Source organism: Hydra vulgaris, chromosome 14 (assembly GCF_038396675.1).
Source record: "Hydra vulgaris chromosome 14, alternate assembly HydraT2T_AEP".
In the NCBI taxonomy this organism is placed as follows: domain Eukaryota; kingdom Metazoa; phylum Cnidaria; class Hydrozoa; order Anthoathecata; family Hydridae; genus Hydra; species Hydra vulgaris.
In genome coordinates, this window is record NC_088933.1 from 38,946,660 (window position 1) to 38,961,305 (window position 14,646).

At 27.3% G+C, this 14,646-nt stretch overlaps 1 protein-coding gene across 2 annotated transcripts in view; it reads right to left on the reverse strand.

Moving 5' to 3' along the window:
• Positions 1-536: 536 nt before the first annotated feature.
• The window catches only part of LOC100214351 (rRNA-processing protein UTP23 homolog), a 29,294-nt gene continuing 15,184 nt past the window's right edge, over positions 537-14,646 (reverse strand). The window contains exons 3-8 of one of the 2 annotated variants that reach the window (XM_065818537.1): positions 8,472-8,561; positions 6,031-6,174; positions 4,292-4,366; positions 2,900-2,979; positions 2,121-2,318; positions 537-709 (exon numbers count right to left, since the gene is read on the reverse strand). In XM_065818537.1, the coding sequence (XP_065674609.1) occupies positions 614-709; positions 2,121-2,318; positions 2,900-2,979; positions 4,292-4,366; positions 6,031-6,174; positions 8,472-8,561 (683 nt within the window). In that variant the 3' untranslated portion in view covers positions 537-613. Of the gene's footprint in view, positions 710-1,874; positions 2,008-2,120; positions 2,319-2,899; positions 2,980-4,291; positions 4,367-6,030; positions 6,175-8,471; positions 8,562-14,646 lie in introns of those variants that run through there. The other variant, XM_065818538.1, reaches the window with a different exon arrangement.

Consider the following 14,646-nt stretch of genomic DNA (forward strand, 5'->3'; position numbering starts at 1 on the left):
AAAAAGAAAATGTCTTTACAACAAATACATAAAATAAAAAATAAATTTCTCTATTTTACTATCTTTGCAACATTGAGAAAAAAGCTTTTGAATGTAAAATATCATGTAAAATTACAAGAGACGAGAAAAGAGAAAGAAAGAGACAAAAAGAGGTAAATGTAACTGTAGACGAGAAGAGGTTAAGGTAACTGAGATAAATATAAACTGAAGTGATAGATTCAGAACGGGCTAGTTAACCATCTGCTGAAAAACGATCACATTATTGTATACATTTTGAAGATTGCAAAGAACTTGTCCAAGTAAACTACGTTGGGCCAACGTAAGAACAACATGATGTGTTGCTTGGGAAATTTCAAAATTTAACTGAAATAGTTTGAGTTAAATAGCATTTTAGTCCAATAATTTTTTCACTAACAAACTAACTGGTTCGTCGCCTTAGTACCCCTTAAGTATACTGTTCCATAGTTTCACACTAATAATGGTTATCAAACTGACTACTATTGCACTATCGTACTATAAAATCATTTTAACAATGATAAAAAGTAAATTTTTTTTTTTGAAAGTTAAATACTTTATTAAAAATTTTTTAATTTAACGGCATCATCAAGTTACATCATTGAACAACATCGTTGTCGGCTGAGGCATTTTTCATTTTCTTCAACTCTTGAAGCACATGAGCTGCAATTTTTCTTTTTTTCTTTCTTCGTTTCTAAAAATAAACTTAAAAAACAAAACAAGGATAATACAATTTAAATACAATAGTAATACCTGTATATTTATTTGGTAAATTAAGCTATCTATGTTTTGCATGTTATAGACATTGTTAAAAATAGAGAATAAAATCTTTTTTTAAATACTTGAATAATAAAGACAAGAGTCAAATAAGTCAAAGCAGTCAGGTTGTTGTGAACAAGCATAAAAAACAACAACAAAAGTTTTGGAAACAGTTAAAAACTATATTTGTCAAATTTTTCAATTTTAAGTTTTTAACATTGATTTTCTTAAAGCAGAAAGTCGAAGTACTTAAAAAAAGACAAAGCATGATGAAAGTATGTTTAAAGAAGAATTTAAAGCAAAAGCTCAATCGAAAATTATCCAAAAGTTTTTGTGTTATATATTAGAAATTCTTTATCATAAAAAAACGATATGTTTATATAATAAAAATTCAATGTGCAATTCTTCAAAACTGCTACACTGCGTTATCTACTAGTTTCAATTGAAAACATAATATCATTACATCTTTAATAATCATCTAAATGAATCCATACCAACATGACTTTAGAAAAATGAATCCAGAAACATAGTCATACTTCTAATTTATACTAATTTTAATTTTAAAATTGTTGTATACATTACCCCACCCAATAATGCACCATTCCGTCTTAAAACTAATTGAACCTAACTATCTGGTAATTTTTCTTACAGATAAAACATTTTCTATGTGTTTGAACTCGTTTTAATAGTTTAAGGTTTTCGATAAAAATATCTCTTTAAATGTATGCGCCATTTTGAATAAAAAATATACTTAAAAACTTGCCTAGTAAGCTGATAATTAAAATTTAGAGAGCTGTTTTAACCACCTATAACATACAGAAAAAAAAAGCTTCTACCTAAAGTCTTTCTTCTGAAAAACTGATAAATGTTGATTAGACCCACATTAACCTTAGACCAACATTACTCCACCCTACTCTATAATTATTTTATTAATAATTTTTATTTTAATAAGTTATTGAGATTATCAATAGTAATATATTGTAAATATAATTAAAAGTTTCTTTCCAGTCAAACGTCCATGATCATCATAATATTATTACATTAAAACAATTATAAATAGCTACAAGTTTTATCTAACATACAGGGGTTAAAAAAAGTACCAAATATTGGCGTCCATTGGACCGTCTTTAGATCTGTCTGATGGGGCAACCAAACTTAATTTTTTTCCGACAAATAGATGATTAGTTGCTCCCTTTAGCGGATCTCGAAATGGTCCGAGGAGCGCTTTGACCCCTGAACATATTATATTACAACATATTATTAAATAGTTAAACTTTAATAGGCACTTTTAAATTTTAAGTTTATTTCATATTAAACTTTATCTTTTAAAAAAACTTTAAAAGTACCTTGATAGAGTTTGCATCTTTGATTGGAATTGAATCTTTTGCTTTCTTCTTCTTTTTTTTCATAGCAAGCGGATTAACTCCTTTTGCTTTTCTGCGTTTAGGTCGAGGTTCTTTTTCTTCTTCAACATTCTGAAGTTTTTTTAACTGCTGAAGTCGCTCTTTTTCGACGCTTGATGTCATAGTTTTAACTGAGTCAATCTATTTAACATTTTTAGTATATAAAAATATGCGTAGATAAACATTTTTACATAATGTGTTACTTAAAGTATATTGCATGTAAGCAATGTATTGCTTAAAGTATATTGCTTAAAGCTGCTTACACGCAAAATATATAAATTAGTATTAGTAAAAGTACGCATGCCCATAAAAGTTTAATAAATAATAAAATAAATCTATAGTACAAGAAAAAATTAAATTTTTGAAAGTTTTTGGGTTATCAAGTTAAAAAAAGAACTTAAATGATAATTTTTTAAATGTTTGTAAAATGGATGGTGTATCCTTAGAGAGATTCTAAGATTAGTCACATATTTATGGTAAACATTTAGATAAGTTGTGCTATTTTCTCAGTTGGCTGCTTAAACTGATTATCTAGAATCTTTGATGACCTTATAAATAAATAATTTCTCTTGGTCACTCTTTAATTTTCTTGGTCTTGCTCACTCTTTAATTTAGAAACACTTTTATAAATATTTTAAATACATAAGTAAAAATATTCCATAAATAAATAACTAAAATAACAAATGATTTGTAAATTAAAAAATATATATATATATATTAACCTGATCTCCTCTATCTAAAGTACCTTTAGATGGTTTCTCCAACACAAGTGAATTGTAGTGAATGTAAAGTAATGGCACACCTGGTAATGATTGCAGTAGTATAATTGCAAAAGTAAATTACACAAAAGAAAAGTTTCATGCTAATTTCTTTTCATGAAAACTTTGAAGTGACAATTACAAATATGCCACAAAAAAAAAAAATTAAAATATTAAAAAAAAAATCTATAAATTTAAAGAAAATAAGTCACACAATAAAGTTGGAAGGAAAAAAAAGGTAGTAATCCAGTTAGGTAAATAAGCTTTTAAGGAAAGCCAATATATGCACATTTTTAAGTAGATTTATATTATTAACAATTTTATATCTCTTTGTATGCAGTATTAAGTGTCTTATATTGTTGTTGGAAAAATTTTATACACAATTATTTCATTGTTGTTGGAAAAATTTTATATAAAATTATTTCGTTGGTATATAAGGGAAATGCATTAAAAAGTCCAAAAACATAATTTTGAGATAATGAACAAATAAGTTTTTGCGCAATATTTAAAATAATAAGTATTTGTGTAGTAGTTGAAATAAAATATCTTAATAATTCATTAATAATTGATTTATTAAATTTGTGTGGTATATCAAGCGATAGAGAATTTAAAATACTAAATAGTGGTATAAATAACTCCATACTGCCAGAAATGGACTTGCATTTCCCTTGTATACCGACGATTTGTATAAATAAAAAAAATTACCAACTAGAAATTATAACTTTAAAACTCTTGAACCTGAATGCAAGAAGTTTCTTATGTAAAAACAAGTTGATTGTTTTTCTTATTTTACATTCAATTTTTATCAAAACTTTATTTAGATTTATTTTCGTTCCTAAAATATTATCTTTTGTTTTAACTACTATTTATTAGTATAATATTTATTAATATAATAATAATATAAATAATATTTAATAAAGCACTAACTACGAAAAACAACGAAATATAATTTCTCATAATCCCACAGCTACAATTGCAACCACAACCACAATCAAGACGTTAGTTTTTACTCATGGCATAACAAAAAATGTTTCAGATGTGTTAAAACATTTTTTGAATATTTATTTTCCCAGATGAGTATTTGAGTCAAGGAGGCTATTATTTATATTTACTACTAAATTATATTTACTAAACTTAAAAAAAATATAATGCTATAATAAATAAATCTTTTACTTCTGGAACGCAAACCTTGACAAACTAGTCTGTTGCATAAAAAAAGAAATAGAGTTTGGTAATACTTGGAATGTGGTCAAATATTCTTTAACTTTGAATAGAGACAAATGATCAGACAATGTTAAGACAAACAAAAAATTGAATAAAGATTGACCGAAAATTTTTTTTAAAATAAACTATTACCAGGAATTTTTTTCAACTGATCGCAAAGTTCTTTATCTTGAGTGGACACAAAAAAATGATGAGGATTATCTTCACCTAAAAATAAATGTATATCTATATTTAAAATAAATTAAAATTCTTTATGGTATAGAAAATAAAAATTAAAACATCAATTTTAACAAATTTTTATTTCAAAACATTCCATAATAATATAAAGCATGTACATGAAATAAGTGTGACAGAAGAAAAACAACTAAAAAAAAGATACTCATCGACTTTTATTTAAAACTAAGTATTAATTTTAATCCAATAATATAAGAAGATAAAATAATTCAACAAAATTAATTTATACCTGTGGGCATCTAATAAATTTTCAAACTATTGTTTTGGTGGTACCCATAAGCTTGCGCACAGAATAACATTCAAAACTATTTGATTCTTTTTAAATGTCTTTTTTAAATCTTTAACGTTTCCGCATATTTTTTTTTCATTTTTTGATTCATAATTACCTACTACTTTGCAATAATTTTAAATTCTGGGCAGTTCGAAAGACTTGCTATTTTAGACATAACTTTCATGCCATTTTGTTTATACCATCTCATAGCCAGTTATAATGACTTGATAAATCAGGCCAGAATACGTCTACTACCATGTGATTTAGTAAGAGGTAAAGACACTTTTGTAAACAGTCTTAAACATACATTTTACCAGAAAGTGTAGAATCAGAAATAAAAGGTGTTGATATTTTGTCATACTTGCAAATAACTTGCCAAATCAAGGCACTTTTAGCAAACTTATCATGTTTTGTGTATTTAAATTTCTTATCTGCTTTTCCTCTATATTTGTGCATTATAATAGACAGCACCAGAAATTAGCTGATTATTGTACTTCATATAAGTTCCATCATCTTCAATAACTCAAAAATTTTTAGAAATATACTTGTCATACAACTTTTTTCAGGGGTTCTTCCACTTTTATTTTTGAATTTCAGAATGATTAGGCACATTTTGTGATTTGAAAGCTTGAAAAACATGTTTAATTCAAACTTTTACAACAAAACTATGAGAAAATCTTTTTGTGCGTTCCCTAAGTGAGAGGTTTATTAGTGAGAGGTTATTCATAAAACTGTTAACCAGTTTTCTAACTAGTTAACAGTTATCTATCTTAAAAAAACTCCTTTACTCTATTACCAGACTTGCATTAGATCGATTTTGTTTGGGAAAATTGTTAAATAACATGACTGACAGTGTAGCGATGTATTTGCAACTTTTTTGCAACTGTATTGTAGTTTTTATTTGGATTTTCCCAATATTTGTGCAAAATATTTTTCTAATGTCTTCTTATTGTCATTTTTAAATCTTATTTTAAGGTAAATCGAAAAACCAAAACATTTTTTTGAAATTGTTACATATTGCCAACAAAATACAAATACAAACACAATTAAAAATATATTAATAAAGCCACTGAAAAAAAAAAGATGTGTTTACTCTTTCACATTGATTTTGTGTACACGCTTTAACAACTTTTTTGAGTTGTTGATTTTTCTGAATCAAAACAGTTTCAAAAAATTTTTCATTTAAATATGATTAATTTAACACAACAGTATTTAATTTAATTCTATTGAAAATATAAAAACAAATATTTCAATAAATGTCTAATATCACAATATGATCTGTCCTCAGTAATAATATTACAAAACAAAGTAACCATGTTGATATAAAAAATTTTTTCAAGAATTTAAAAAATTGATAAAATCATACCGATTATACTTAATATACATGCTTGAGCGCTTACAGGTTTTCTGTGGTTACATTTTCGAAGTTTAAACTGTTTACAAACTAACACTGCTCCATAAAGTTGTGGCCCAAGAGATTTTCCTTCTTCAAGAATACAATTTGTAGTGTCGTTGATGCTAGTTAAAGATTATATATTTGTCATTATAAAAAAAAGTTATGTATGTACAAAAAGCTTCCCATCACTCACACATACACACACACACAAAGGAATATTAAATATGGATATTGTAAACCTCTCCTTTTACTACAAATTTTCTTAATTGTGAGAAAATTCAAAAAACTGCAAAAGCTGAACAATAATATAAATAATATACTAAAAATATTTCTATAATAACGATTTGATCTAATTTTACTTAAAACTATTTATAACTACTAATAGTAATACTAATGATAATAATATAATAATTATTTCTATCTAATTATTATAACTATAATTAAATTAAAAAAAGTTTTTGATAGTTTAAATCGATTGATCATGAAAAATTTTCTCTCTCTGTATAAAAATCTCTGTATATATATATATATATATATATATATATATATATATATATATATATATATATATATATATATATATATATATATATATAAAATATATATATTTGGGTACAAGCATTTTATTGCTTGTACCCAAATGCCACACGTGTACAGCAACCTTTGTAAAATATGAAGAGATATGGTTGCAGAGATAAAACTACAACCATAGACTTTTAATATCTCAGATATAAAAATCTATAGTATTATTAGCTAATACTATTTTATAGCATTACTATTTTCAATTCATTTAAATAAAGTATTGACACTCAAATAAAAGGATGTTTTAGGAGAACAAAAATGTGAACTGTTTATATACAGCAACTTTAACAGACGTTATAGACTTTGTTGTTACTCCAGGCTTAATCAATAATCAGCCAATACTAAATTTTGGGAATGAAATAAATGAAACTAGAGTACAAGGTAACATTTTTATAATTTTGTCATGAAGTCATAAAAGGATATGCGAATTTTAGGTTTATTATCAATACAAAGAGTTCTCTCTCAGAGCCTGATCCTATCAACTCTACTAACTTGGATAATAATTTTTTTTTTTAAATGTCAATTCACCTCCTCAGGGCCATGAAGGCCACTACAGTCATGGAGGATACTTGAATTGTGGTTAAAACCCTCTCTTAATTCTATAACTCTGAATCATGAACCTTAACGAACGTGGCCGCTGCGCAAAGAAGCAAGTTGAGCGTGGTACTACCAGGGATGTGGTGGGGAACAAACTCAGAACTTCTTGCTTATGAGGTGAGTACTCTACCACTACACTACTACCGCATTTTGTCGCATAACTTATCAGGTCATTTAACAAAACAACAAATATATTTAGAAATAATTCATTTATGAACTTTATATATTTTTGATTAATACTTTATAGGTTTTGAACTAGATATGGATGAAGTTCCTGATTATTTCAAGTGATAATTATTTAGGTCAAAATAAAGTATCAATGTCGGTATTGAAAGAAATACCGTATTGAAAGAAATTCCTGTAGCAAATAAACCTGTAAACAAAACAAAGAAATGTCTAGTATATGCTCTATCTACACAAGTGCAAAACGCTTACAAATAAAGATAATAAATCTGCAGAGGATAAAAATTGTTTTTCTTATGTGTGCTAATATATAACAATATATATGAAGAGGAAAAGAGATCAAAGCTGTGGCTGAATTGTGATTTATGTGATCATGCTGTGCACTTCAACTGTGTTCTGAAGAGCATTGAAAAACATACAAATATAAAAAAAAATCATTAAAAGAAATAACTTTCCTTTTGCATGCCTAAAATTAAATAAACAACTTGTTTTAATTCTCATCAATTTTGTTTGTTTGTGTCATTCAATTTTCATAAAAATTGTGATTTTTGTTGGTAAAATACAATTTTTGGTACATGCATTCATTTAATATAGTTTACATTTTTGTAGCTATTGTATAAAAAAAGAAATATTAAAAAACTTATTTTTTTAATAATTAGGTTCTTTAGATCTGAATTAAAATTGGTGTCAATAATTGAGTCGCATGTGCCAATAATTTGGGACGACAAACCAATCAACTTCTAATGTTATTATAAGCTAGACTTTTTGTAATAATGCGGAATAACTTCCTTTAGGTGTATCACAAGCTTTTCTCCAAAAAGTGCCAAATTTCAGATGGTTTCATTCACTGGAACAACTTATGTACACAAATTAGTATTAAAAAATAGCATTAGGGTGCCAATAACTGCAACACTATCACACTACCACTGCTAAACCACTAGCAAATACTATAAAACTGACATAAAATAATAATGTAACAGTATAATAAGAATGTATGTATATAGTACTTAATAATAGTACAATATAAAATATATAAACAAAAAAGATACACAATAAGGAATCTCCCTCAATGTAGTTGGATACTTGTTCTTTTATATTAATTTTGTAGGTCAAAGCAAACTGACAGAAAGTCAAATCAACTAAAATTTAAAAACATTTTAAAAATTAATAACTTTAAACGTATTATTATTTACAAATATATATATATATATATATATATATATATATATATATATATATATATATATATATATATATATATATATACACACATGCGTATATAATATATATAATACACTCCGACCTCATTCTTTTTGAGGTCGGCAAAATCTATTTGATACAAAGGTCTAACCATAAAACATAGAAATGAGGTCCGCAAATTTTGGTGACCTCAAACACTTTCAGGTCGGCAGATAGTTAGCAACCCTAACTCTGAGGGTTGTGTATATATAATATTTATATATATATACACATATAATATATAAATAATATCTATCTATCTTTATATATATATATATATATATATATATATATATATATATATATATATATATATATATATATATATATATATATATATATATATATATATATTATTCACCCCTCCAAGGCTGAGAAGGCCACTACAGTAGAGGAGGCTACTTTTTTGTGGTTACAACCCTCTATTAACTCTATAACTCCAAAACACAAACCTCAACGAACAAGGCCGCTGCGCGGAGAAACAAGTTGAGCGTGGTACTACTAGGGACGTGGTGGGGATCAAACTCGGAACTTCTTGCTTATGAGGCAAGCGCTCTTTTACTACACCACTACCACATATACACATATAAAATATATAATATATATTTTGTATTAACTTTATGAAAATAAATTATGATCACGAATATGTTATCGGTAACTGATAAATAACAAAAAAAAACTCTTTATTGTTTAAAAACATTATTAAAAAGAGTTCACAAATTAAATAAGAAAAAACTTATTAACAGTTAATAAAATAATCAAAAACCAACTGTAAAATTATAAGAAAATAAACAAACATTATTTTACGTTTCATGAAAATAATATTTTTTTCAAAATAAAATTTAGTTCATATTTGAAAAAAATAATAAAAATGATTTATTAAATAAGAACTTAGATTTTATTTGTAACTTTTGTTCTTGTGAGAAAAAAACTAACTGTTTGTATGATTTTTAACGCTTAAATAAAATAACTTTAATTACAATGCGGTACTTGAAAAGACGCTAGTGACGCAATATAACTTCTAACGATGCAAAATATATTTGCTGAGTTGAGTTACTTAGAAATGCCTTACGCGTTTTCGCTACGCAGCGAAATCTCGTAACAAGGCCTGAGATATTTATATAATGTTTAAATAATATTTATATATTACATATTCATAATATATATATATAATATATGTATGTATATCAGGGATGCAGAGTTCCTATTTTAGCCCAGAGTCTTGGGAACCATAAAAATTTTGGGACTCTGGGACTCTTTTTTTTATTTTTTATATAAGTTAATAATGTGCTTCAAGAAGAAATGGTCTTGTCACAAAGCACTGCAAAAGAGCATTAAACCGAAAAGTTCACCTCCTTCCTAACCAGTTTGGTTTATTTGGCCAGATTGAGTATCTGTTCAGAATTTCCTACAGTGCAGATATTTTTTAAATCACATTTTAAAATTGCGTATGGACAAATGCCAATAGGCAAAACATCACACCATAAATGCTTACTAAGATAATAAAATTTTAAAAAGTGCAAGAAACTATTTTATATAGTTACATAGTTGCATTGTTTTTTAACTTGCGAGAACCCAAACTATGTGGCATGCCAAAAATAATGCGCATAATTCAATATTTGCTGATTTTAACTAACTTTGTATATACCTTTAATGAAATCTTCTATTTTTCTAGATGCAACACGCAAAAAGAAGCTCCTAAAGAATTTTATGTGCAACCATATTTTTGGGGATCTGGGAAGAGTTGAGAGATGACTTGCATATGGTACACAATCTCACTATTTGTTTTCACTGTGAAAATATCACTGCAGGTGAATTTCTTTTCGATTGGAATTTAATAAAATGCAAACTACACAGAAAAGAAAATGACTTATCCAAAGATTTCCAAAAAGGAATGATTAATAGAGAAAGCGCACTACACAAAAGTTTGCTGTTTCTTGCAGCAGTTTACGTGAATATTAGACATAACTGTATGCTGACAGCGACTGAACACAAGGTTTGTTTATTTAATAAAACTTTTTTCAATAATAAAACTAATTACAAGCTGATTCAACTGGCCAATATAAATACGAATAATGAACTCAACAAAACTATAAAAGTAATATCGAACAATTTTTTCATGTAAAAAAAAACAATAGAAAATGAAGAAAACTAGAAAAATGATAACAAATGATATAGAAAATGAGATAAAAAATGAAGAGAATTCTTTACCAGTTGCAAAGCGACAATCAAATTTATTTATGCTATGTGAACAAGAAATAGAAGGGAATTCTTCAGAAGAACAAATACAGATACAACTAGATATAATTGAAAAGAATTCTTCGGAAGAACAAATACAGATACAACTAGATATAATTGAAGGGAATTCTTCGGAAGAACAAATACAGATACAAATAGATATAATTGAAGGGAATTCTTCGGAAGAACAAATACAGATACAACTTGAAATAGAGTTTAGAGCAGCTCTAAAAACAATTCAGGAAATCAATGTTAAAAGACAACTTCTCCAACCTAAATGAGTTTTTTAGGAGTTTTTTATGGCACCTATAAAGTATATATGTGTGTGTATATATATCCCACCCTGTAAATTTTGGGTCATAATACCAAAAACATTTTCCATCAAAACCTTTTGAACCCTAGAAAGTACATGTTAAGCAAATCTCAAAATGTCTAATTTTAAAATCTAGAATTAAAATCTTGAAGAGATATTTACTTTTTAAAAATCACATTATAAGTCCTACGAAAACATGTTTTTTAAATAAGTATTTTATATAAAAAATTTTCCAAATCACAAAAATTTATTTCAAACAAAATAGGAACAGATTTAAAAATGTTATTCTTTAAATATAAAATAAAATTTTAATGTTCTAAAGTTCATAAAAGCCAAATCAAAAGAATTTTTAATATTTATATTGATCACACCTTGAAAATTTGGGGTCATAATACCAACAAAACATTCCATCAAAATCCTTTTGACTGATAATTCTTGACATGTTTAGATGCAAAAATATGGTAAAATTATAATCCAAAGAAGATATTAGAGTTTTATGGCCAGCAGGGACCATTATTTCTTAATTTTTTTAAAAAATATTATATTTTCTATCATTAAATGATTGTAAAGAGGAAGCTAAATATATGGAATTTGTTTTAAAGATTAAAATTCACTCATAATTTATTGAGCTCATCTCTTGGCTTAACACATCTCTAGCGCTTATTTGTCCATAAACCATAAACAAAAATTGGAAACTGTAAAACGGAAAACCAAATTTTAAAAATGCCCACATTTGCAAAAGATCACAATGAGTGCAGGAAATCTGTCTGCTTTATTTGTACGAAAAAAGCAGACTGTGAAATAACAGAGTCCTACAGGAAAAAGATTTTGGAAGCTTTTTCAAAAAATATCAACTTTGACGATAACAGAGTTTCAATAGGAATTTGCATGGCTTGTCATTTCAAGATAAATCAATCAGCCGACAAGGAATCAGGGCAAAATCTGCCAAAACTTTTCTATTTTGAATCCATTTAAGTTACAACTTTGAAAAACAAGTACTTGTAACTGCTTAATTTGCCAAATTGCAAAAACAAAAGGCAAAAAAAAACATTGCAAAAACAAGAAGAAGCAAGCAATCATCAAGCACAAACAACAGAGAAACATTGTAAAAGTTGCCTTTCAGTAGTTGCCCACAGTCTACCTCATCATTGTACTCAAGGAACTTGCTACCAAAACCTCAGAGCATTAGCAATGGCAGATCCTAATAGAGCTGAGCAGATAACGTCATCAATGATTTCCTCTATAGACTTATCACCAAGAGGAACAATTCCAATTAGTCAACTCCATGGCCCAAGATTGGCTGTGAGAAAAGGTAAAACACAAAAACAATTTTCAGAATAATTGTAAAATCACATTACTCAATGGTTAACAAAGTTTTAGGTTCCTCATCAGCATCTCAGCAACTCTTTCAAACACCTTTAAGCACTCAAAAAATGGTTGTTATTCAACAAAATACAGGACTTTCAAACATAGGCATGAGGAAACTTGGATCTGCTCTCAATCAAATTGAAATTCTACTTGACTGGTTGAGGCAATTTTTCAACAAAAGCTTGCAGACTATAGGAATATTTTACAAGAAAATTTTACAGTGAGCACCATTAAGTTGTCTAAAACTGACAAGCGTCATATTATTCATTACCATGGCTTACATCAACTAAAAGAAGTTGTTGGCATATCAAGATGCCTTGATCAGGGATCCATCCTTAAGCTTGGAATAGATGGCGGTGGCTTATTTTTAAAAGTAAGTTTGACCTTGCTTGACATAAAGCTAGATGAATCTGAGCCTCACAGTGCTATTCAAAAGTCTGTGTGTTGTGTTCTCAAAAAGGCTTCAAAAGCACTGGTGTTAAAAAGCAATTGATTGTGGCAGTTGCACAAAATACTGCAGAAACATATAGAATGTTAAATTTTTTTTTGATCTAATCCAAGTAGAAAAAGCTTGCTCACTTAGCCCCTTGATTGTCTAATGTGATCTCAAACTGGCAAATATCATGTGTGGAATTCAATCACATGCCAGCAAGTACCCATGTTATTGGTATGAAGTTGAGTTAACAAAACTCTATGAGTGTGGTCAGATGAAAACCTTTGGAAAAATCAGAAAACATTTTCAGGACTTCCTCAACAGCAGAGGAAACACAAAGAGTGCCAAATCATTCCAAAATGCTGTGCATCCTCCACTCCTTCTTTTTGAAGACCAAACAAGTGTTTTGGAAGTGATTCCACCAATGGAATTGCATTTGCTCATTGGTGTTGTCAACCATATTGTAAAAAATCTTGCTCAGATGTGGCCAACGACAGTTGATTGGCTTGCTTCACTTCATATTTCTCTTTTGCCTTACCATGGGAGAAGGGGGGGGGGGCACTACAATGGTAATGACTGCATGAAGCTGTTGAGGAAAGTAGATGGATTGAAAAATTTAGCTGAGTCTGAGAATGCAAAACAATATTGGATTTTTGCAACTGTTTGGTATTGTTCAAGGATGTTGTTTCTGCTTGCTTTGGCTGTGTCTTGGATCTAGAATATGAGTTGAAATTCAAGACAAGTTGTAATTTGTAATTTTTGTAATTTGGAGAACTTTTTATATAAAATACTTATTTAAAAAAAAAAGTTTTTCTTGGACTTATAATGAGGTTTTTAAAAAGAGAATATTCTCTTCAAGATTTTCTAGATTTTAAAATTCTTTTAGATTTTAAATTTTCTAGATTTTAAAATTTAAAACTCTTCAAGATTTTCTAGATTTTAAAATTAGGCATTTTAAGATTGGCTTAACGTGTACTTTCTACCCAAAATTTACAGGGCGTGATACATAGATACATACATACATACATACATACATACATACATATATATATATATATATATATATATATATATATATATATATATATATATATATATGGGTAATTCCACGGCGGAAAATGAAAAAGGAGTAAAATTTTATTCTTTTTTTAGTCAACTTTTAGCAAATGAATATTATGTAGGCACCTGATAGTTTATTTAAAATATACCTTTAATATTAAAATTTATTTATTTAAGTCATTTTTATGCCTCCAAAAGTTATGGTTTTTCTCATTGTTGCATGATAAAAAAGGTATCATTGTAAAATGTTATTTTAACCATGAATTAAATTAGCGTGAAAATGGAGCTAACATGTTCAAATTGTTGTTGGTCAGATTTCATACTTTATAAAATATATAAATTTTAAGAAAATAACGAATGAACTTTTGCAATTTTCATGTAACGTAAGTTAACAAAAACATGATAAAGTTTAGTTTTTTCTAAAATTTAGTTAAAAAACTTAAGTTTTTTAATAATACATGCAAAAGAATATTAAGTGTTACATTTTTGCATTTATAGTTTTGAATAGCAATGCTTAGATAAAGCACATTTTTATTTTAAACTTGTGTAACCTAAATTAAAACTACATGCATTT